The sequence below is a fragment of the Macrosteles quadrilineatus genome, unplaced genomic scaffold (assembly GCF_028750875.1).
Source record: "Macrosteles quadrilineatus isolate MER2022 unplaced genomic scaffold, UCM_ALF_1.0 Scaffold_5__1_contigs__length_97177068, whole genome shotgun sequence".
Taxonomy (NCBI): Eukaryota; Metazoa; Arthropoda; class Insecta; order Hemiptera; family Cicadellidae; genus Macrosteles; species Macrosteles quadrilineatus.
The window spans coordinates 86784942-86811128 of record NW_026542598.1 but is presented as its reverse complement, the minus strand read 5'-3'; the positions used below and the strand labels follow the sequence as shown (position 1 = coordinate 86811128).

The 26187-nt window shown below is 36.7% G+C and overlaps 1 protein-coding gene across 1 annotated transcript in view; it reads right to left on the bottom strand.

Annotated features, from left to right (window-relative positions):
* Positions 1-1260: 1260 nt before the first annotated feature.
* LOC128994104 (AP-3 complex subunit delta-1-like) overlaps positions 1261-26187 on the bottom strand; it is a 28253-nt gene continuing 3326 nt past the window's right edge. Inside the window, exons 4-26 of the mRNA XM_054418365.1 lie at positions 25848-25988; positions 24497-24626; positions 23796-23935; positions 22722-22795; positions 22186-22235; positions 21080-21129; positions 20651-20699; positions 19846-19991; positions 19033-19181; positions 15993-16217; positions 15282-15432; positions 14777-15000; positions 13926-14082; positions 13164-13284; positions 12474-12595; positions 11912-12024; positions 11633-11729; positions 11173-11335; positions 9961-10121; positions 9266-9412; positions 8068-8205; positions 4187-4366; positions 1261-3521 (exon numbers count right to left, since the gene is read on the bottom strand). Of these exons, the coding sequence (XP_054274340.1) occupies positions 3312-3521; positions 4187-4366; positions 8068-8205; positions 9266-9412; positions 9961-10121; positions 11173-11335; positions 11633-11729; positions 11912-12024; positions 12474-12595; positions 13164-13284; positions 13926-14082; positions 14777-15000; positions 15282-15432; positions 15993-16217; positions 19033-19181; positions 19846-19991; positions 20651-20699; positions 21080-21129; positions 22186-22235; positions 22722-22795; positions 23796-23935; positions 24497-24626; positions 25848-25988 (3138 nt within the window). The 3' untranslated portion in view covers positions 1261-3311. The remainder of the gene's footprint in view (positions 3522-4186; positions 4367-8067; positions 8206-9265; positions 9413-9960; positions 10122-11172; positions 11336-11632; positions 11730-11911; positions 12025-12473; positions 12596-13163; positions 13285-13925; positions 14083-14776; positions 15001-15281; positions 15433-15992; positions 16218-19032; positions 19182-19845; positions 19992-20650; positions 20700-21079; positions 21130-22185; positions 22236-22721; positions 22796-23795; positions 23936-24496; positions 24627-25847; positions 25989-26187) is intronic.

Below are 26187 nucleotides of genomic sequence, written 5' to 3'. Positions count from 1 at the left end.
CTTGTCATGTAATAAGCCTCTTTAACACGTTCGCTGCTGACCGCTAGATGTCGGGACGGCGCCAGGAGCTGAACTAACGCTCGCCGCTGTTTAAACATTGCTGCCGATACATTGAATTACAGTAAAAACAACAGTAGTTATACTGGATGGCAATGTTCTGCAATAAAACTGGCCTTGGACATAGTACTAAGTGATTCTGATAGATAGCAGCACTACCCAGGTTGCAGTCGGTAAAGTGGTGTCGCTATCTAGCAGGAAAGAGGTGGGACAAAGCCCTGTTCTTAACGACCCTGGTTGTGATTTTGGGAAACTATATTTTTTATTGTCAGAAAAGTACGTCCCCACAAGCTGCAAAGTAATATAGGACGCTCGTGACGAGCTGGCTGATCCATGGCAACGTTAAACAACAATGAACAGCGACGTTCCGGAACGTTCCTAGCTCCTGGCGCCGTGGCCCGTTTGACGTTCCGGAACGTCCGTAGCAGCGAACGTGTTAAACACTTCAAACCCGTAACTGTAGTTATAGAGTAGGTAATTAGGTAGTTGATCAAAGGCAAATTTGCACGCTTTATAATTTAATCAATTAGATTTAAGTAAAATTTTCAGTAGTGAGTCAATATTTAAAATTATTTAAATGGGTTCAAATCTCTTTTGATTTTGAGAGGAAGATATCCAAATTTGTGTAAATATTTATGTGTCTCTAAAACATAAAGCATGAAAAAATCTCTTACCAAAATTATCTACCCAAAACTAATTAGCAGTTTTAATGCAGGATAACTCACTTGATAAGCAGAATGCAAATTTGAAACTTTTATTTAATTACCTTCAATAAGGTCCAAAAGTGAAAAAAATCTGTTTTTTAAGAAACCAACAGACATTTTTAAGAGGCTACCGACCTCTTCTAACCTTGCGTTTGTTTGATAGGATGGGCCTCTACAGTCTTTTCATGTAATATTAAGTAGAATGTATCCAACAAAGCAGGAGGTACAGTACAGTGTAAGAACTATTAAAATTAGAAGTAGCAACACTAGAACCTGATCTCACGTCATTGCTGCCTTATTTTTAGTTGTTTTAGTCTGTTGCGCTATAGGCTGAGCTATCAACTCAACATACTTTTTTTTAAATATTTGAACCCAAAACCTCGTGAACCAAAGCCACATGCTCTACCCACTGCAATACTGGAAACTTGTAGCACTTCGAATTGCTGCCACTACCAAAAGTTTTCCCAGAAGGTACCAAATTACTAAAATAAACAATATATTAAAAAACAAAACTCATTTATTATGTATATAAATAACAGTTTCAGTAATTATATAAATAATTGTAGTAATCGTGTAAGGAAATTAATAGATGGTTTAACGTTATAAATAAATTGCACTAGTATACAGATTTATCATATTTGCGTAACCAGGCTTGTTTTAAGGTTGATGAGAGCCAAAGCTTTTTGATTCACTTACTTACTTTTTGATACAATTACGTAACAGCTGCTTGTTTGCTTTAGCAAAATTAAAAAAAGATGTTGGAAAACGTTTTGAGACGATATCTTAAGATAAAAAGTATTTTAGTTTTCTAACTAAGTTTGCATAGTGGTGCATTATGACAACAAATATAGTTGATCACATAGGCAAAAAAGGTTTTTCAATCTTCGCTCTTATTTTACCTCGGCTTCTCCTCGCTCGTGCAAATTGAGCTCGGTTTGAAAAGATTCACTTTAGGCACCAAAAATATTTGACCATAAGTTTGACTTAATTTATATTTATTTAGTAAACATTATATGTTTATGTATAAAAAAAAACTAACAGCTAAAAATGTAAACAAATGAACACATGCCTGTGAAATTATTAAATAATTCATACTTGCATATCTGCAATGAAACTCATATACTTAATATTTGACTATTTCAGTCAACCGTTAATTTTTCATGGTAGCTTATCTGTAAAAATTAGAAATCCCAACCAGAAGGGTAGCAATTGGTTTGTGACAATGATTGATTTAATTTTTATAATACTTCAAGTTTTGATAAAAGAAAATACAATTGACAGATTGTTTATAAGATACCTTATCAAACGAGTGTGGGATTAAAATAAAATATTCGTTACTTGATAAGTTTTTTTGAGACATTTGGAAGATGTAACTTAGCCTACTATGCAATTTTGCAAGTTTCCAATAAAAAAAAAACTAAAAAAATTGTGAAAAAATACAATAAAACAATGTTTAACTATTTCATTCATAATTTAAATTATCTCACTTTGATATATTTGTATTGTTAATATAATGATCTGATAAAACGTAAATCATTACACGAATAAATGTTTTTACTGTAATGGATTAAAACTAATAATTTATGCATATGTACAAAAACAAGATTAAGACACATTTTCTAATAATATAAATCTATATAATAACAAGAATAGAGTACATTCGATAACAAACTAAACCAAGAAATACACCTCAAAATAATATACCGAGCATTCAATTATGTACAAGATAGTAATGCATACATACGACAGTATAACACCATATAAAATATTGGAATGTGTCATTCATGTATTGGACATATCACCTCAAGCATACCGAATTGAGAATATTATAAACAAATACTTCAATTTGCATTCATTGAGGTGGCATTTTTGTCCTTTAATCATAACACAAAATAATAAAAAAAAACTGCTTGCTTTTGGACTACTTGCATTATTGAAGTACACTTGCATGGCATTGCATTTTAAACTGATCTTTTTCAAATTTTAAATTTTAATCTTACAACTTTAATAAAAATAATTAGTTTGATTAGAAGTTTTAAATAACGTAATCAGGCAACATCACTATTGTAAAAACTGTTACAGATAACATTTTACTCATTCTACTACTTTGGGAAGTTATCTTTGTCTTTGACAGAACAATCAAGTTAAATATTTCCAGCCTAAGAGCAGTTGAAACTTCAAGTAACAAGTTATCAAGAAAAAGTAATGAATACACATTTTGAGAGACTATCTCACTCATGAACAGATTTCCAGGCAGATAATAGCACACAAAAAGTTCACAATGATTAACTTGATATTTTAACTCTAAAGGGCTTCCTTAAAAATAAGTAGTAGAACAGAAGTTTTTAAAACTCCCATTCTACTACCTCCCAGAGAAGCAGCCCCCTCAGAGGACGAAACGTTAACGTTGGACTACTTTTTGCATGCTATCTGGAATTTCTTTCATGAATAATTTAGATCTACCATCCATTCCTTCCTCAAAGCATTCCTAATCCTAAGCCAAGCGTTCTTTCTTCCAAAAACCGAGTTACAAGTTTATCTAGAGGTGGGTCAAGTGGACAAGATAGTTTGTATCTCGATGAGCAGTGACTGAGCCAAGCTCTCGGAGGAACTCTTGGCTTGAACTGTGAGTTGTTGCGGGTCTGACTTGACTAGTAGACAAACCTGGTGTCCCGATAAGGAGGTGGTGAACAGTGAGGCGGCTTGATCTACTTGCTCTACTACAGTCAGACGACATTTGGAGCTCACTAAACTCACCATCTGTGTAACAGCAACAATGCATGTCAAAGTTTAGCAGGCGTTGATCATAGGAGGGGGGAGATATTGTGAAGAGGAAGTGTTTGGCAATGTTGTGCGAGTTGGGTGGAAGTGTTGTTGAACATTTGTCATGACCTACAGTGGGTTAGGTTGGTGCACTTGGACTGGGGTCAGTTTTGTAGTGGTGTGGATTGGAGGATAGGGTAATGCTGGGGAGCTAGAGCTTAAAGCCTTTGGCGTTGAGTCCATTTAAGACTATTCAAATTTGGGGTTAAGAGTATTTTATTAAATTGGGGTTTCAAATTGTACACAGTTCTAGTCTACTTAACTTTTTGTTCGTTATTAATTTGTCTGCTTTGTATTATTTAATTTGTGGGCTAATCAAGTTGGGTTTTGTAATCGAGTTCTGAATTCAATTCCTGAGTTACGTCGCCAAAGTAACAGTGAGCGGGGCCTCAACCCTGAGGTTACCTACTATTACAGCATTATGGAAAGAATCTGATTACGAATTAGTTATAACATCCTACCATTCCACGACAATCAACCTTTTTCACCATGTCAGAGTTTTTAAGCCCCTTACCCTTGATAACTTTTCAATACAAATATTTAAAGTTGACATTTATACTTTATCACAAAGTTAGATTTTTCAATTTAAATCTTTTTCATACCTGAGGAAAGTCCCTAGCGACCACGGGACGTAGTGTGATACTACTCTGGTGCGTCAGTTGACCTTCAGACAGGAGACTAGAGAACGCATCCTGGCTTATCTTGGTATCTCTCAGGAAAGCCGTCACTCCAACTTGCAGCCAGAAGTCTACCTTGTCTTGGACAGCACTGCCGTCTTGAACCTAGAGGAAAATACTGTTTAGACAAAACATGAATGGCACATTGGCTGTCGACTACTACTCAACGATGCATTTTTTATTTGAAGTCTTCGGGGTCATATGTTGGGTCAAAATCAATCTTCACCTTATTTTGGAACAAGAAAAGTGAGAGAAATGACGAAAGGAGACGATTTCCCCGCTAACGCAGAATATATTCACGATTTTACCTCAATCCTGGAGGAGGTTCATGATGTGCATGATTCTCCATGGCTGTAAAAAAAGATGTTCACGATTTCACTGCAATTACAGGTGACGGTCATTCTCAGTATAACATTATTATCTTCCTATGAATTTCCTAAAAATATTTTGGTAAGGACATGAAGTAAGGACAAGAAAAATTTACCAAGACCTCTGCAAAATAAAATATTTTCAAAATCTAATTTTTTTAAACAATTCAATTCAATTTATTTGGAAAATCTCAAAAATATTACAACATTTCATAAACAAAGCTTGCTGCAAAAGCCAGGAAAAATTGGCTTGTCTGCAGCTCATAGAGATAAACTTGTTCTAGATAACAATGTACTTTGTCCCTTGGTCAGTCTTCTCCATATTACACTCTGGTTTTCCTTGTTTCTTGTCAAGATCTGCTACAGTAGAACCTCTTTAATCCGAACCCCCGTAATCCGAACGTCCACTAATCCGAACCCCTCATTGCTGTACTCTATACACAGTACTGCAGTTCTTTATTGTATACTGTATTTAATTTACAGTACTGTTTATGCACCATGGTTACTACTGTATTAAATAAACACTGTATTTTACTTTATAAAACATTTTTTCACTTTCCCCAAAATAATGTTGATCAATTTTAGCCATGTTTTTGCTATTGTTATGTAAAAACAACAATATGTTCTGTAATCCGAACTATTCAATAGTCCGAACTACCCCTGGTCCCAATTAGTTCGGATTAAAGAGGTTCTACTGTATTTGTTGTTTTGACTTATTCTCTACCTTTCTATATAAGACTAGCTTGCTTTAAAAACAACTTGAAACAATTATCTTAAATAAATAAAATATATAACAATAAATAACATGCATTAAATACTTCTCAACTTTAACAATAATATAATGAAATAATTTTTTTAACAATACAACAATACATAACTAAATAAATAATTAAATAATTTATAATAACAACAATATTAAACCAGTTTTAATGGATTCCTTGAGATGACAATACTAAAATAAATAACGTGCATTAAAGGATTTTAACTTTAACAATAATATAAAAAGAAAGTAATGTAATAAACAATGTTTAAATGGATTTATTGAGATAACAATGCTTAAGCCTAGATTTCAAGACTCTAAAACTAGTTATATTTTCTATTTCAGTTGGCAATCTATTAAAAAACGTTGGAACTAGAAATTTTCTAACTCTTTTTGAAAATTTGTTTGTGGTCTTAGGAACAATATAAAACTGTTTGCGTGAATTGTATCTATGGTCATTTTTTACTTTAAATTCATTTGAGAAATAGTAATCAAGTAAAATTATATACTCAAATAATACATCCACTGGTAATACCTCAACTATCCTATATCCGAGCAGAGGGTTTTCTGACAAAACAGTAGAGTCAAGCTTTGTCATAGTTTTTATGATTCTATTTTGCACAGTTTTTATTTGATTTATGGCTGTGGGTGATGCTGATCCCCATGATCTTAAGCCATATCTAATCACTGACTCACATATGCCTGAATATATGATTTTCATTGTTGTAAAAGGTAAAAAATCTTTTAAATAGAAAAATTTTGCTGCACAAACTCGTAGCCTGTTTGTTACTGTCTTAATTTGTAAATACCATTTCATATTGTGGTCAATTGTTATACCTAAATATTTGTAATTCACTACATTCTGTAATGGTAGGCACCCACATGCAGCATTTTCAAATTGTTTATTGTGTAAGCAGTCATGACAATGGAATTTCACCTTTATTTCTGAGCATTTGTATGACGGTGAATGTATGTGCATCAACTTTGATTTATCTCCATTTATAGCTAGACCATTGTCGTGGCACCACATGGTTAAACTTAAGAAATCTATTTGCATTTTTTCAGTAGCTTCCTGAATGTTTTTGTTGGATAATACAAGCGCAGTGTCATCTGCATACATATATATTCTACTAAATTGTAATATTTCAGGAAGAGAATTAACGTACAACAAGTATATCAATGGCCCTAATATACTACCTTGGGGTACCCCATACCTTAAGATTTTTTCCTCTCCATATGTACTCTTAATTCTAACCTTACATTTTCTATCCATTAAATAACTTAAAAACCAGTCTTTAATTTGCCCTCTTACTCCTGCTGTGTCCAGAGCCATTGCAATTGTCTCATGCTTTAAAGTATCAAATGCCTTACTAAAGTCTATAAATATTACTAAAACCTGTTTTCCTTCACTAAGCTGTTCATTTATATAATCTGTAAAATCTAAAAGTAGCTCGTTTGTTCCTTTCTTCCTCTGATATGCATATTGCTGTTTGCTAATAATACTATTCCTTTCTAAATGGTCAATCAAATTATTTGCAATATATCGCTCCATTAACTTACTAATAGCTGGTAAAATAGATATTGGACGATAATTCAAATAGCTCTCATGCCTTCCTGCTTTATAAATTGGTCTAATTACTGCAGTTTTTAACAGTTCTGGAACGCAAGATTTTTTAATTGAAGTATTTATCAGTCTTATTATGGGTTCAGACAGTAAATCAGAATTGTTTTTATGTCCTGCATGCGTATATTATCTAAACCAGGTCCCTTTTTCTTCATAGATTGTACTAATATATTAAAATTTTCCTTATCCAGGTCTGGTATGGTTAGAGTCTCCTTACATTTCTTTTGCTCCTTATATTGTGACACAATTATCTGACAGTCATGTAAAGATGCATATACACATTCTGTGAATTGTTCTCCAAAGGAATTGCACACTGTTTCTATTTTGTTGTTCTTATCCAATAAATATTTCTCTACGACCTCATCTATATTTTTTGTTTTATTTTTTCCCAAAATTGTATTTATATTATTCCAAGTCACTTTGTTTCAATTACCATATTATTTTATCTATAGTACATTATTTATCATCAACTGTTGCAAACTTAAATACAATTAATAGAAATCCGATTATCCGAGCCGCCGAACTAACCAAGGTAATTACACTACTGAACATAGCCTAGCCGTTTTTTTTTCAATTTTGTTCCAGGTCCACAATATTGATAGCCGGGGAAATGCAGTTCCACCGGTAATAAATTGGTTGTTGGTACAAGTTGGTAGAGAAACACCTTTTTATTTGATTATAAATCACTTATTACTGTAATAATAAAGCGTATTCTCAAGTTTGAATTTGATTTTTGTCTAGTAATAACCTATAATTTTTACCGCTGTGTTATCCAAGTTATTGATTATCCGAGGTAGTCTCGGTCCCATTTAGCTCGGATAATCGGACTTCTACTGTACTATATAAAATTTAACTCTTTTGTACTAAAACTACCATAACAGTACACTACAGTCTCTCTAAACAGTCTCTACACTTATACTGTATTGCTAAGCCGTTCTGACCCGTATTGTAAAACAAGGAAAAAATCATTTCCCTCCCCAAAATTCAAAATTGATGTCCTAAAGATCTCTAATATTTGTCACTAAATTGTGACAGTGTAGTTGTATTTTTTTACCTGATGTATATAAGTCAAAGTCCCTCTGACTTTATGAGGCCTCGTCGTGTCCGCCACTTCCACCAGTAACTGAGCCACTTCACTACTGTTGCCGTTCACTTGGACCCGCAGCTTTCTGCTCATCTCGTCTTGACCGTTCTGTAAAATATCACATCTCGTATTCAATTCCATTATACAAGTGTAGCAAGGGAATGCAATCTTATGTCATTGTTTCTTAAAACTATTGGATGTAACTAAATAACTAATTTGACATTTTTCATTTACAAGCAATGGTAAGGGAAATAATTTTTTTCTGTAGGAATATGGTCCTAATTATTTAGCTATAACTTATAAAAATTACAATATAGCGAGGTGAAAATAAATAAACTACCAAATGACATAGGAAGTTCTCAAAGATTATGAGTGATGAAAGTTATGAACCTTGTAAAGTTTCAAGGATTAAGAGTCACAAAGTCTATTCAATTCAATTCAATTCGTTTATTCACGGCAGAAGCCATTGTACAATAAATGCCATTACATACGGGACGGTCTAGATATTAATGACCAGTGTTCCAAGCAGGATTACCACCCTTCCCGATTCAGTAGGGACAGAAAATTTGGCCTGTGTTATGTCTGTGTCTTGGAAGGAAGGGGGGCCTGTCCTGATTTTTTCCTAACCAAAGGTGGCAACCCTGGTTCCAAGGCTAATGTTACTGAAAGGCTATTGTTACTGAACGTTTAAGAGCTAGAAGATTCTAACACTAAGTCAGCAAAAAAGTATAACGTTCCTTAAATACCTGATAATATTCGTTTATATCTACTTTTAAAATACTAAAGTAGATCCCATCAATACGGACCAACTTTTACCTATTTTTTTTTTTTTTAAAGAACATAGATAATGATGATCAAACAATGATCAACTTAAAGGAGTGTACTACCGTATATCATTATTCTTGCTCCTTTGCTTTAGTGACCAAGACAGTTGATGTAACAAGATTACTTACTTTACAATTAGTTGTCCTATTTGTTTGACTTGGTTAAAAAAGTTGGAGTATTTAAACAGAAGCCAGTATTTTACATCATCACAGGGGCAAAATTCAATTATGTTTAGGTACATGGGTACTTCAATCCATAGACAAAACTGATACCAAATAAATATTTAATGCATCAGTGCAGCAATATCTAGATGCTAACAATCTTTAGAAGCTAACCAACTCACCTGTTGTACAAATTTGATGTCTTTTGAGTGAGACAGAGTAATCTCAAAGTCCCTCATAGAAGCAGAACTGTGGTTGGCCAGACTGAGTCCCACACAAACGTACGGACCAATGTCCGGTCTGTCGTCTTGAGCCCTCACCTCATAGTCCTGAGGAAAAACATATAACAATTAGTCAGAACAAAAAAGAATAATAAACAATATTCAACTAAGAACTAGCCACTACTTAACTTTAAATACTTATTAATTACCTACTAATAAAATATATAAAAAAACTGTACATAAAAATGGGTTTTCTGGAAAAATTAGGGGCATGTGCTACAAGTAAAAATGTCAACCAAAACTAATTTTTACAAATTTTATACTCGTATTTTAGAAAAATTTAGAGACATTACTCATTATTTAAGAACAAAAACACTAAATAATAACATTTTTACCTGTATAATATGTACATTTTCCGTCTATTTCAAGTATATCAATTGTTAATTTTGAGTTTTTTTAAAACCCTAGAGGACAGAGTTAATTGACCTTTCATAGTTTTCAATCTAATTCTTAGTCAGCAAAGACCCAGTTTTAAACATTCAAAAACATTTCTCAAGATTTAACTGGCAACCTTTAACACAGTTCGGTCGGTACTAAAACCACTTAGGCATAGCTAAAGCGAACTCCCAACATGAAATGATCACAAAGCCACTTACCACAGTCAAGACCTTGTTGCATGCTAGTCTGGAGATGACAGGTTTGTCTGGGATACAGAAGATCTCCTTGGAAGGAGTTGATATTCCCAGAGCCTCTTCATATCCTTCCTTCAGCTTCACCAACTCATCTTCGCCTCTGTGTCTCTTCTTGTCTTTCTTTGCTAAAAACATCAACAAGATTGAGATGTAGCCAATATGACATCTGTTCAAATAATCACCAAGTGTGGCTTTAAAAACGGGGAGTCGTGCACAGTAGACACTCCATCCCCCTGTTAAAAGTTGTTACAGGTTTATACCATAGTTGAATTGAGCCAGTGAAATTTTGCTGAAAATAAATAGCTGACTCTTCTACCAATGATTTTTTTAACAAACCACACTGAGAGGACCTACAAAATAAACTATACCATCTTTTGTGTCTCGCCAATTATTAAAAACTAAGAGAAATAACGTTTTTGCAGTAGCATACACTATGAAGCAGCTCATTAAGCTATGTTCAATTTGAATGAAATAGGTATAAGCAATCTGTCAAATACTTTCTCCTATCAGCATGTCAACAACCCTTATCGTGGGTAAGCGGTGGGAGTAACTATATTTTATGGGGAAAACACAAAAGTTGCAATAGCTTTTGAACCGTAATTTTTACAGCAATCGGAGTTGAACATTTTGTTTTGAGGGCAAAGGACTAACTTAAAATACAATATATTGATAAGGTAAAACCTTTAAGATATATTTTTAGAAAATTAAATTTTTCCAGTAACTTATTTTATGGGAAAATTACCATAAAAATCAATATTTTTCAATAAATGAAAAAAATGTGATGGATTGGTACCCACATACCAAGTTTCATCAAAATTGGACCACAGATGTGGGTCTGTAGCTCTGTACACATCCACACACACATACAGATATCACTTTGAAACTCACTTTTTTATGTTCAGGGGGACTCAAAACGGATCTTTTCTACCCAAAACTCAAACTTGAACATTTTGACAAAAACAACACTTTCTCCATACTATGTATATAGGGAGAAAGTAAAAATCGGCTACCTAGTTCCTAGGGATGGGGTGTTCATCCTACTGTATCCTAAAGTGAATGGCGTCGCATACAATTTAAAGAATTGAGGATATGAGATATGATGGTCACAGGGTTGTGTGTCTCCATACAGTATGTTGCTACTATACTATATCTTTCTATATGGATTGCTATACTTACTCTTTGACGATGAGTGTTTCTGCTTTTTTGGTTTTTCACTTTTTTCTACGCTTTTCTTCGACTTAGTTTTCTTAGTTTTATGACTAGATGTGGATGGAACTTCTTGGTACTCGGATGGAACTTCTTGGTACTCGTCGTTAAATAACAACATTGAAGGCACTTCCTGAAACACACATTTATTTAAGAAAAAATCAGTCTATATAGTTTAAAGATATAGATAGGCATGGGAGATGAACACCAATAGGTTTGCATCATTATGCTTGCAGTTGTAAATTGAGTAACTAACTTGAATAATAACAATATTCGGTCTCGTTTTTTTTCTTCCACCTCCAATCGTTTGAAAGCCTCCATGAAAACATCCATTGAATTTGACTACCCCTAGTTTCACTGCCCAAGATATTTTGCAGCTATTAAACAAAATTACTAAAAGCATAACAATAATATTTTTAATTTGGTTTACCTTTTCTTTCTTTTTGGACTGGCGAGATTTAGGAGGGTTCGGAGTATTTGTAAACCTATGTTCTAACACTGGAAGCCTCTCTTCTTCTCTCAACGGTCTGAAACAACAATTTTATATGGTGATTCAGGCCACAAGACAATTCTGGTCATTGAAATTCCAATGCAGAAATAATTCATGGTGAATGGTTAAACTATCATCTATCTGCGATATATATATCTACCAGTATTCTTTTCAAAGACAATATTATATTAACACAATAAGGTTTGTGGCTCTACTTACTCGTCTAGATTGATGTCGAGAGCTCTATGAGGATCGTCGTGGTCCCTGGCATCACTGTCACCTCCGTCAGAGTCTTGAGCTCCCTCAGGCATCTCCCCGACCCCTCGATTGACCTGTGGGAAACATCCACAATGAGCACAATGAAGCTAGCACTCAGCATAGCAACGCTGGTGGCGCTGCCTACGAATTGACAGGCAAAGCTCTCTCAAAGTACTTAATGCTTTTTACCATGCGGTTGGCATTCTGGGTTATAGTAGTATGTTTTCTGTGCTAAGGTTCAAGTGACTAAAACATATTAAAAAATAATAATATGATAGATTTTTTTACTGAGAACATTGGGCACTTCTTTCATTTTAAAAATCAGTTTACATAACAAGAATGAACAGCTTATGCCCTTGACACGGGCTGAATATTTTTGTCACAGAAATAAAAAGAATTACTTAAACCTGGAAACTCATAAATTGAAAAACGTTTTTACAGCAGTGGCTAAATATTAATTTAGCCTATAGAGCACTTAACAAGCCGTTTTCTAAAGTAGGGATAAGATTGACAGCTTACTCACCTCAACTGGAATAGGTTCCACAGTTTCCTCGTCTGAACTATGATCTTCTACTTGTCCTGTACTTTTCTTCTTCTTGCGTTTCTTAGACTTCTTTTGCGTCTTCTTGTTTTGGTAAGTGAGACCTGTAAAATGCATTATTAATTATAATTATCGATTATCAATCATCGAGATGTGGACGCCACCTAGGTGCGTATCAAAACCCGAATATGAGTAAAGGATGAGTGTAGAATGGTGTGAGATGATCTGTGTAGCTTTGTTACTGACTAAGATCAGCTGTTTGATTAGCCAAGATCATTAATTTATTTATAAGGAACAGCCGGATCCAATTTCCAACTATTATAAATCTTACTGACTTTTCTCAGGATCAAACCGGCGCGACCTTTTGATTGTAAGGCGAGCACTATAACCACTCGGCTATCCAGCCAATCAAAAGATTTAAAGTAAAAAAAAATAACCAAAATGAAAATTATTACATCACTAAAATTGAAAGCGGCTATAAAAAATCTACAGTGATTAATTTTATCCTACATTAGAATAACTTAGGAGGCAACATATCGTGTAACCAATGGTAACAGAATACAAACTCAACAACGTGAATTGTTCAATATCAGCTGAATTTACATTGTAGGTACAGATTTTGTGTCATAGACATTTTGTAAATTGTCTTAAGAATCTGGATTTTTTAGTTACCTGATGTTATTTTCAGCGGAACCTGCAGATCTATTGGAGCAACCGGGATGTTGGAAACCGAGTCAGTCATCTTGAGATAGTGAGGATTCATAGATTGTTCTACCTTCCTTGCCTCCCTCATCTGCACACACAAGATGTCATAAGAAAAATGAGATAAGCCTCCAAGATATTTTCAATAGCTTTGAAAAATGTGTGCCACTGCTTTGTTGCTAGTAAATTAAGGTAGAATGAGGAAACTTAACCATTTACGCTCCAAAAGCAGATGCACAAGGTCATCACAAGGTAAGAAAAAAACATGGTTAAGGCCCTGTATTATCTCTGGAGTTGAAAAGGGTAAGGCTATCAATCTAGCATTTCAAAACAAGAATTATGAACATGACAGTAAAAAAGCAAACCATAACGAAGCAGCATTATAACATAATGGTCACCATCTTAAGAAAAGTCTGTAAAAATAAACAAATCTTTAACTATCAAGTCTGGACACTAATCTTAACTAAAAAGTTAAAGAATTAGTTAAGCAACAAATTTACCAATAAAAATTCCACACAATGCGATGATTTTTTAAATGTTTATCCAAACCCATCCAACATGTAAATTTACCTTTAATAGTGTGTCAAATGACTTGGCAAAAGGATTAGATGCATGGCAAAAGGGTAAAGATTAGCACAGTATTATATGCTCTCAGAATTTTTTTTGGTATTTTTTACTTGACAAGAAGGTAAAAAATAATCATCAAACTTAGAGCGTATTTTTCAAACCAACCTTTTTCAATTGTTCTTCAGTAGGTTCAGGATTACTCTTGGGCTCTGATGTCTTGATGAAGATGTCCGCTACAGGGTTGGTCGCCTCTGCTTCTTCTTCTTCCTCCGATTCTGATGAGGGAGGCGGAGGCTCATTGATCCAAGCGTCCAGATCCAAACTGAAACAAACATCAGGAGAAACTATCAATAAATTTAACCTAGGCTGTGACAAAGCCTAAGAGCTGTCTAATACCCATTAAAAAAAAAATTACTTTGGCCTTATGGTTAGGGTCTGTGGGTCCCCGATATTTTTGGGTAAAAAAGTGGAAAGGGTCTGCGATCAAAAGTGACAATTCCATCAGATTTTTATACGTGACGTTTACTGCTATGCAGTGATCGTAGGAGACAATAATTGTGTTGCTGTGAGCACAAATAAAGATGTTCTTCAATTCCCCTTGAGTACCGTAAATTTTGCAATTTTACCATGACCTCTCAAAATATGTTCAAGATTTTATCAAGACTTTGGAAGACGTTCACGGTTTTGTTGTGACCGCAGAAAATGTTCATGATTTCACCAACAATACACGGGAGATTGTAGCAATGTTGTTAACGGATTTGAGTGATTAAGTTAATTTTTTATCAATAATTAATTTACAAAGCAACCAATCTTAGCCCGGCCTTAATTTTGGAGACCCCAACAAAAGCGAACATTTTTTACCCGACTCAAAGTAAAAAAAAAGTCCTGCGAACTCCTAGCTATTAGCAATCATTAGATTAATCATTCAAATAAATAAAAATTATTATTTTGTTCTTATGACACTGGCATCTATTCTTCACATTGGACACTTTAAATTTGCTATAACTAATCCTTACCCTTCGGGTATTTGCACTTTCTTCTGAGCCTTTGGAGCGACCGGGTTGAGTTCTCCACTGAAGAGTGCTGCAATATCTGCAGCAACCTGCTCAACATCTCCCTCATCCTGCAGTCTGCTGCGTACCACCTGCAGCAGCTGCACAGCACTACTGGCTCTCTCCTGTACCTCTAGATCAGCACTGCTCACATACTGCAGTAGCCCTTCAATCACCAGGTCACACTCCTAACAACATAAAAGAGCATAAAGAACTTGCTTTGATTGCAAGTGAAAATGATTATGTCTCTCAGACAGCAAGAGATGTTTACAAAATTGCTCCAATCAAATATTACTTTTTGTACACCCCTTGAAAAATGCACAGACAACTTTTACATATGTCCACACAAGCTGACAAACAAATTTGAATGAATAAAAAACAATCGGAAAAAGCACCAGATGCTTCTGAAAAAAAAACAAAAAACAGTAAACCTTTACAACACAATTTAAAATGTTTGATGGACCCATACCTTGATCGCCTTTTCCACATCAGACTGGCCCAAGATCACTGAGAACACTTTCAGTATGTTCTGCACATAGAACGCCTGTATATGGCCAGGAAGGGCGTTCACTCTGCCGCTCAGCATGGCTTGTAGCGTGGCTTCCGGATCTGTTAACTCCCTGCAACACCAATAATTACATGGGTCATGTTCTGAGTAAAACAAAAAAAAACTTGTTAAGCAGAATACTAAGTGGAGAGAGAACGTTCCCAAAGTTGATATGAAAATGTTTTGTCGTCTATGTATAAAAACTATACAACATTCTTAAGATGGTTAAAACATGTTGTAAGACTTTTCTACAAATGGACCAAGCACCCTATGAGGTTGTAAACCCCATTCTAGGCAAAGGAAAGTAAACCAGTTATTTACAGACTTAAAGGTTGGATTAGACATATAAAAGACCGACACACCAGGTGGTGTAGTTTAACTATAAGTGTAAAATGAAAGAGATGACAGCTTCCTTAACTAAGATCAACTTGTCCTTTAACCAGGACAATTTAAAAACCCAACGATCGAGAACAGTAAATTTCAAACCATCAAAAAGCTTCTGATATTTCTCATTATTAAACCAGCCAATTTTTGATTACTAGGTTATATCAACTGATTTCTATGATTGCTACCCAGCTATTCTCAGTCTTGAAAGGGTTAGATAACGTTTAAGTTCCACCTTGATCAACTCACGTTGCAAACTCTCCCGCGATCCAGGCGGCAGCGTACAACACGTCGGCCATCTTGGAGCCAGGTTGTGTGAGAAGGTGAGTGTTCTCCAGCAGCAGAGCCATGTGCCGTACAGCGTATCCACGGATAGCCTGCACTCGGATAGCGACATCCAGCATCTGTGTGGCTACTAGTGGTCCGTGTTGTGTACCTTCCATCCGGGTCAGCTCTACTAGGACACTCACATACCTGCGGGATAAAGTCGTGGTTAGGTTTTACGTGTTCTAAACAAAAGCAACATGAGTAGTTTTGGGAGGATATGTTAGCTTTTGGCTAAGACTATGATAAGGGAGAAGGAATGGATAGATAACCATAACCATTATGGATAGCGTTTAATTTAACCAAGAAAAAAGCTTTAGATTTTTACAAAGAGTGTCACAACCTCAAAACACTTTCAAATCTTATTTTCAGTTTGAATCTGTATAAAATGTAAAATGTTGATTTAGTGGCTCATATAGGTACAATTTTAGCAATTTTTAGGGCCACAACTTTTAAATTTATAAAGTTTGGTAAAAAACATGTTGGGAAACTTTTAATAGGCTAAAAAATATAAAAAAGTAGCCTATGTTACCAAATAGTTTTCCAAAATACTACTCCAAAACTCTCAAGTTGATTGATTTGAAAAAATAACAAAATTGTGGATTAGGGCTAAACAACTAAAATTGGATTATGGCAGTTACCAAAAAAGGCAAAAAACACACGGTTCCGGTGCAATCATCAAAATAACTCGCGGTCATGATCGCCGTGATCGTTGGTATAACTCCAAGGTCAAGGAGGGATAGTCAGTATGACTACACGGTAACGGCGCGATCGTCGGTATGACTCTGCTGTCACAGCATGATCGTCGGTATGACTCGCGGTCTCGGCGTGATCGTCGGTATGACTCCGCGATCACGGTGCGATCGTCGGTATGACTCCGCGATCACGGTGCGATCGTCGGTATGACTCCGCGATCACGGTGCGATCGTCGGTATGACTCCGCGATCACGGTGCGATCGTCGGTATGGCTACGCGGTCATGGCGTGATCATCGGTATGATTCCACGGTCACGGCGCGATCGTCGGTATGACTCGCGGTCTCGGCATGATCGTCGGTATGACTCCGCGGTCACGGCGCGATAGTCAGTATGATTCTATGGTTACGGCGCGATCGTCGGTATAACTCCGCGGTCAAGGCGTGATCGGCGGTTTGACTCCGCGATCAAGGCGTGATTGTCGGTACAACTCTGCGGTAACGGCGCGATCGTCGGTATGACTCCGCGGTCATGGCGCGATCGTCAGTATGACTTCGTGGTCACGGCGCGATCGTCGGTATGATTCCGTGGTCACGGCGTGATCGTTGGTATGACTTCGTGGTCACGGAGCGGTCGTCGGTATGATTCCGCGGTCACGGCGCGATCGTCGGTATGATACCGCGGTCACGGCGTGATCGTCGGTTTGACTCACGATCTCGGCAGGGTCGTCGGTATGACTCGCGGTCTCTGCGGGATTTTCGGTATGAATCCGCGGTCACGGCGTGTTAGTCGGTATGACTCCGCGGTCACGGCGCGATCGTCGGTATGACTCCGCGGTAACGGCGCGATCGTCGGTTTAACTCGCGGGCTCGGCGGGATCGTCGGTATGATTCCACGGTCATGGCGTGATCGTTGGTATGACTCGCGGTCACGGCATGATCGTCGGTATAACTCCGTGATCAAGGCGTGATTGTCGGTACAACTCTGCGGTAACGGCGCGATCGTCAGTATGATTCCGTGGTCACGGCGTGATTGTTGGTATAACTTCGTGGTCACGGCGCGATCGTCAGTATGATTCCGTGGTCACGGCACGATCGTCGGTATATTTCCGCGGCCAAGGCGTGATCGTCGATATGACTCCGTGGTCACGGCACGATCGTCGGTATATTTCCGCGGCCAAGGCGTGATCGTCGGTATGACTCGCGGTCTCGGCATGATCGTCGGTATGACTCCGCGGTCACGGCGCGATCGTCGGTATAACTCCGCGATCAAGGCGTGATTGTCGGTACAACTCTGCGGTAACGGCGCGATCGTCGGTATGACTCCGGGGTCACGGCGTGATCGTTGGTATGACTTCGTGGTCACGGAGCGATCGTCGGTATGATTCCGCGGTCACGGCGCGATCGTCGGTATGAAACCGCGGTCACGGCGTGATCGTCGATATGACTCCGCGGTCACGGCGCGATCGTCGGTATGATTCCGCGGTCACGGCGTGATCGTCGGTTTGACTCACGATCTCGGCAGGGTCGTCGGTATGACTCGCGGTCACGGCGTGATTGTCGGTACAACTCTGCGGTAACGGCGCGATCGTCAGTATGATTCCGTGGTCGCGGCGTGATTGTTGGTATGACTTCGTGGTCACGGAGCGGTCGTCGGTATGATACCGCGGTCACGGCGTGATCGTCAATATGACTCCGTGGTCACGGCACGATCGTCGGTATATTTCCGCAGCCAAGGCGTGATCGTCGGTATGACTCCGCGGTCACGGCGCGATCGTCGGTATGACTGCGGTAACGGCGCGATCGTCGGTATGACTCCGCGGTCACGGCAGGATCGTCGGTATGACTCGCGGTCTCTGCGGGATTTTCGGTATGAATCCGCGGTCACGGAGTGTTCGTCGGTATGACTCCGCGGTCACGGCGCGATCGTCGGTATGACTCCGCGGTAACGGCGCGATCGTCGGTTTGACTCGCGGGTTCGGCGGGATCGTCGGTATGATTCCGCGGTCATGGCGTGATCGTTGGTATGACTCGCGGTCACGGCATGATCGTCGGTATAACTCCGCGGTCACGGCGTGATCGTCAGTATGACTTCGTCACCTGCGTTTTTACTCGTGAAGCGGCAAAATCTCCGATGATCGGATCAAATCCCATCCTGAAAAATTCCGGAATCAAATGTAATCCTGTCCCAAAAAATGGAAATATTTTTTCCCGAAATTTCTAACATGAATAATACACTAATTTGTTAGAGATTATATGATTTTCAACTAACCACTCAAAGTTGGTGATATACTGGTAGTTGTTCTGTGAGCAGATGTCTATGATCTTGGACAGTAGCTCGTCTCTGTAGGTCGTACCCTCTGCTTTGTCCATGTGAACCATCAGCTTCTTCACTATCTCCACCAGTGTCTTCTTTGACACCTGGAACACAGAATAAATATAGACATAACGTAAAATATACTGCAAATAGTGAGTCGTTAATTTATTCAGTGATAATAGCATAGACTAATATAATAAATATAGACTGTCAAAGGAAGGTTCCGCGATGTGCCGCTAGAGTGTGCTCGGTGTTTGATTTGCTCCCGCTGTCGGCTCCTCGCTGTCTGCTACCAGCACTAACACTCTTGCAAATGAAATGCTACCGAAGTAACAGACCTACTTTTCAATATTCCTTTACCTCCGGCTTAACCGTTTGCAAATTGCTGTAGCTCTCCAAGCGTTTAAGTTACTGCTCAATATTAATTAAGTCAGTAAACTCCAATCCCCCGGATTCCAGGATTTCCGAAATTGGCAACACTGGTCCCAACAAACAAGTTGTCATGGCAACAGTTGCTATCACTTTAGCCGCAACAGTGTTTGCCATACCTTAACAGCACTCCTAGAGGTGGACACCAGAACATTGCTAACCACAACACTAGTGTCCGGTCTATGTTTAATTATTTTTGCCCATGATAATGATTCTCAATAGCTTGTGTCTTGTTCACTAATTGATTTTCAAGACTACAAATTATTTGTATTCTGAGTTTACAAAATAACTCTCTAAAATAACTTAAGGAATTATAAAGTAACTATATGAATCACTGACCATTCCATAGAGCAGATCCAATGCTCGCAGCCTGATGGATTCGTCCTTATCATCTAGACACTGCATTACCAGATCCTTATGTGATTGGACAGACTTAGGGTGAGACTTGAGTATCTTGGACATGGCAAGTAGGCCTAGGTACTTGACTGAAACATTGCACAAGAACATCAATGAACAAGCTGATTAAACACTTTCCTGTCAAAAATGGAAATTTTTGAGAACTCCAGAGAATTTGGAGTAGAAGAACAAAGAATTCTGAACTTTAACTTTAACTGACAGGCTGTATCTATTCAATCTTGTCGGGTTTTTTTTCTGAAGAAGTCTAAACACCTCGATACTGATCTCCTCTTTAAAACGTTCTACATCAGGATAAAATATCTTTGTTATGTTTAGTTACCTTTTTTGTGTAAATTGGACTATATTTTTTCAGTCATTGTAAAGTAACTAAACTCTATTTATAAAAAAACAATGCTTATAAATTCCATGCAAAATTTTTAAAGACTTGCTTTGAAGTTGGGTAAATTTACCTCTTAAATTGGGTTGAGATATTTTCCACGGTTGAACTTGTGCCTATTCAGTTTTGAAATTGGTAGCCTATATAGGTCCTGTAATAATAATAAGATAAGGCTGATCTGGAAGATTTATTTTGCTCGAGTTATTTTTATCATAAAGTTATCCTAGCAGTAATTTATTTAAACTTATAAACGTTTCGTTTTGATTCTGTATTTGATTCAATCTGTAAATGCTTAATAATCGGACGATAAGGCTACTTAAAATATAAGGCTGAACTTCAATGGCTACTTACGGTTTTGGTCTGAATCTTCAATGAGGATCCTTAGCTTCTGCACACAAAGCTAAAAAACAAAACACTGTTATTTTGATAATAATTAAAGATATGCAAACAGAAAATTTAGTGCCGTAACGGTGTTGGGTTTTAAAATTTTGCAACCCACCCCCACCAAAATTAGAATAGCTACTATATTAAAATATGTTTTTAGAGACAATTTTTGAAAATAATGAAAGCAAGAGAAATAGAAAAACTAAATGTTATCAAAAGAAATTTTCTGATTTATCAACACATAAAAAAAATAAAAAATACAAGAAACACCTAATTTTAGTTTTATAACTGTCCAGTTACTAGTTATTATATGCTTGCAATTAAACAAATAATTTATTGTATTATTAAATTGTATGTTTACCTTGCTTAAATACAATATTTGATCATGAACGTTACCTGAATGGAGGCACTGTGGTTGGGCATTCCAGAGGAAATGGAGATGAGAACTGAAACAGTTGAAAAAATCTATTAAAAAACCAAAATGTATTATCAGCGGTCTGAAAACAATCAGATAAACAGTAGACAGAAAATAACACATGTGGGAAATGAAAACAATCGGATAAACAAGGAAATATGGGAAATCTACCTCCTGTATACACCTCCTGGTTAATGTATTATACTTAAATTCAAATGGTTTACAATAACTGCTTTTAGTAATCCTTGGTTGCTAGTGGCAATTAGTTAGTTTCGGCTCTTTCTCTTAACCATCATCAGGCCCCCGGTTCATAAAGAGTCATGTCGTAACTACATTTGAAGGTCATTAATAGTGTTCAATAAATAACAAACAGACAAGAACTTGAAGAAACATGAACGGATATAAAAAAAAAACACTGAATAAAAAAGTCATTGACATTTTTAAGCGAACACACAGAGAAGTAAGGTACAGAGGAAGCATTCAATAATACAAGTAAGTGGTGTCTAGTACTAGTGCTGGTGTAAAGCGCAAAGTACAACACCACCCCCTCGCCCTCATGTACTACAATGCTCAGGATGGAGGAAGACCCGTGCCCTGTACGATAGGAATTTCCGCACAATGCTAGTCGCTCAGGCTCTACCTTGCTCGTCACAAGTATATTTCCAGCACAACACACTAGAGCTAAAAGCGCACAGTTGTCCCATTAGCAGATTTCACCTTCTCTGTGGCAAATGTGACCGTGCTGAAGTAAAGTATAGACTAGCGGTCAAGGTGGCTTATGTGAATGTCCTTTTGTTAATTTAGTGTTCTTTGTAAAAGTTGTAGGTTTTATTTTTTTGTCTGTTGTTATTACTATTGAACTACATTAACAACCTTCAAGTAAGCATGACTAGACTCCTTATAGGCCTGATGATGGTTCAGATTAAGAGCCAAAACGAGTTGCCTACAACAACCAGGGATTACTATATAGGTATTGTAATCTATTTTAAGAAAGCTTTTTGTTGCCAACTTCTTTTAAGTAAAGTTACAGTACAATAACAAAATATAATAGGTAATAGAAAATATTTAGGCCTATTTAAATAGTTACCTGCAATTACAGTGTTGATGCACTCATAGAGCAGCGACATAGCCGAGGTGCTGAAAATACAAATACATGTAAGATTAAGATTATAGGCCAAATCAATGATCACAAGCTATCTGTTGGTCATAACTAGAATTTTCAAAACTTTGACTTGGTTATGGATGTTAAATGGAACGTGACAAATTAAACAGCGTGCAGTTGTGAGAATAATCACATAATTTCTTGGTTTTTACTCCTCTAAGAAATTTGACAAAATGTTTCAAAGTTATAACAAACAATTATCTTTTTACTTCTAAGTACCCTTTTGGAATAAAAACTACACTGATCCCATACCAAAACACAAAGTCTACAGTATAACTACTTCCCAAGTGGAATTTTACTTAAAGTTTTGCTTTACAAAACCAATTTCAACACCTACGTAAATTGTGCCTCCTAAAACAGCTCAACAATATAATACTTTACAAAGACGCTAGTTGTAAATTATTGAAATTATAATTTAATTAAAATTCTTACATAAAACTATAAATACTGGTAATAATTACCTGTGGATGAGGTTGGTGAGGGGTTCTATGAGTTTCTTACCAAGCCGAGGTTCTAAAGGGGTCAACGCTCCAAACTGCAACAATACAGGAGGATTACTACGAGAACAAACATGACTAAACTAGGTTACCTGCAGATCAGTTCGATCAGTGGTTGAGAAAGTTTTCTGCCGATCCGTGGCTCTATCAATGTCAACACTCCAAACTGTAACATGCATGATTAGAACTAGACAAGGAAATAAAAATGATCAACCATCTTCACTATCCAGTTTTGGAAAGATAACATAGTTTTAGTAGAGGAGTCATCTCAAAATAGCATACAACATATAGATGGCAAGACACATCCGTGGATAAGCTCACATCTAAATATAATTTATTTTGCAAATAAAGATATTGGGCTAAATAATTTAAACTCAGTACAAAAATGTATTTTACTTTTGTGGGCCTATACAAATTTTCTGTAGAAAGCGTTTGAAATGAAATTACGGTAATCAAAATTATCTCCCACATAAAGGAGAATTCACTTCTGTGCGTGGAAGTCATTAAATTTTTGAAGATTTTTTTCCCAAATAGGAGTTTGGTACGTTGGAAAGTTACGCTGGAGGGCTAAGTGAATGGTGGCTGACATTCCATTAATTGACAACTGGAAAAACAGTAGACCCCTCCCCCTAAGAAATAGAATAATTCTTGTTCTAAACGGACAAGAATTATTTTACAAACAGAATTCATATATGAACACATACCTGATGGTGTTAATTAATCATTATCTTATTTGTTGTTTTTTATAATGGATGTAAGCAGAAATATTTTTTTTTGTTCAGTATATTTATTAGGCCTAGTTTACTTATTAGCATGACGACAGTCTTTCTTTGTACTTTGTAGCCTACTTTCCAAGATGTTATTAGTGAATATAGAATTTGAAATTGAATTCTTGAAATTTTCAGTCATTTTAGTTTAAAACCGTACATTTAACTAACCTATAAGGTTTTCAATTTCTGCATAATCCCATTGGGGAAATTGATACATTATTTTAGGCTACTTTTTTTAATGTAGGTAGGCCTAGTTGACACAACTAACCAATTTGATGATCTTGATTAGCATCCAGTTGTTGGTAGATGTAGTCATCAGTTTGAAGAAGACAGGCGCAAGACTAAGGTAGTTCTTTGGGTTCTTCCTCGCCAGCTCACAAACTACATTAACTGCGGCAGACTGCACTCCTAAGAAATTAAAAATAAATTGTTATTTTTTTATCAAGATATAATACATTGTTATAGTACAAAATACATTGTTATACTTAGACTTGTCATTGTCATAAAAAGTGTGAAAATTAGTCTTCGGCGTTCGCAAGGTTAATACCGCTTACTGTATTTCTGACCACTCACTGTATTTCTATGTTTGGTTGCAGCCACAACAATAGCTTCTTCTCACCAGGACCAGGTTTTCTTTTTTTAGTTTGAAGTTTCTCTCTAGGTACGCCTTTCACAATTAAACAAACATAGAAAAACAGTTCTTCCAAAGCTATTGGCCTGCCAAGCGTTTAGGAGTTTCCATTGTCTGTACCCCTGTACCTCCAAACTACAAGGACAACCAAAATGAAATTCATCCCAGCTCACCGTTTAAAATACTGCGGCCAGTACCCATTAAGATTTAACATAAAAATATTTTTTCCGATCAAGGGTTAGTGTAGGCCTAGATACTTTCACTAACACTATATACCTGACTATGAACGTGTTAATGCCCATAATTAGCCTATAATGACTATCACAACTTTTACTAACCTGAATCAGGATCTTCCAACTTTTCTTTCAGCCGAGGAAAAGCAGGCCTTAGGGCTTCAGGGAATCTTAAGAACACTTTGTACATCATCAGCACTGCCTTTTTCCTTAGATAAGGTTTTGTTGAAGTCAACTGTAAAAAAACGCAATTTATTTTTTATTTTATTTTATTTTATTTTGCATGCTACAAAACAGAATACAAATCCCATTAACATTGCAGCACTATTCTAGTTTGTACAAAAATTGAGAACATGCTATGAGTTCATAAAATTTAATAAAGTGAATCGTTCATAGACTAAGAATAATAAATATTAATTTACTATTGGAAACCGTAACATACATGCTTAATTTATTTGTACTTCCTTAATTTTAAAACCTTAAATGGGTAATTCAAATATTATTTTTGATTGCAAAATTTTAAAGCATTGTACAACTAAAGTTGACTTCCTCTTATCACAACTCCTCGGGACAAAGGTTAGTCTGGATAACGATCGTTCTGGATAAACCAACATTCCCTAAATGTCCCAAGGACGTTAGGCCTAAGTTAGGAACGTCTAGAATATCTATCACTCATAAAGTAATTAAAATAAGTTATATTTTACTTAAATTTGGGAGATCATTTTATTTAATACGTACGTCAACGCTGGTCTCAAATTCTTCCCACAAGAAGTTGTTTCAGTTCCCCCCACTTCCTGTCAATCCAGTCAACTTAAACAGAAGGGGGGGTCTACAAAATTGCCGGGTTAAAGAGTTGTCACTTCTGCTAAGTGTAGTCCGGTTGAACTGATGTCCAGATAAGAGAGAGTCTACTATTTTATTTTAAGATTTAAAAAAAGAAAAACGCACAGAAAACAGCATCCACGCGAGCACAGTGTTTTAATAGGGCCTAAAACTGCAAACACATGGTCATGGCTTCACTCCCCACTAGTCGCTTGCTGACCTTTTGTCATTATTTACCATTGGTCAATCACTTTCCCACATGCTTTTTCGGTGCCAACCCTCCTGACTTTGACTAGTCACAGTAAATTTGTTTAACATATCATTGTGCTGTTGTAATTTTTCAGTTTTGAGCTTTTCATTAGTTTAAGCATTGTTCAGGATGGTAAAAATCAAGCAAAATATTTGACTAAACCCTTAGATTTTTTGTTTGTTTTAGGACGCTAGGCACGAGTCCGGGATTGTTTTTTGCATTACTTCAGGCTAGACCTAGGGGTTGCGGCATTATCACTTGGATAAAATCCATTGGTGACTTGGCGGCGCGCTCTAACCACTACAGCAGCTTGCTCCCTCGACTAAACCCTTAGTAGGCCTATTTGAACCATCCTAGTTCCATTCTACAAGCTAATATTATTACCAGTGTCATAATGTCATTAGCCAGATCACGGGCTAGGTCTGGACTGATGAAGCAGGACAGTGCAGAGAGAGCAAGTCCTGCGTCGTACTGGTTCTGACTGTTCAGGTCCTTTCTGATCATGTTTGTCGTCAACATCAACAGCTGTCAACAAACAATAAACATAATATAGGCTATCTTTCTATTTAAAAAATAAACCTAGACCCAGGGAGTTTGAAAGATAAAAGTATGTCAAATATGATCACTAAGATTCCCTATACTGTGACCTCAACACATTCCAGTTAAGTTTAAGAGAAAGATAAGTAAAGAATGAATGTAATTTAAATTTAAATTAAGGTCATAT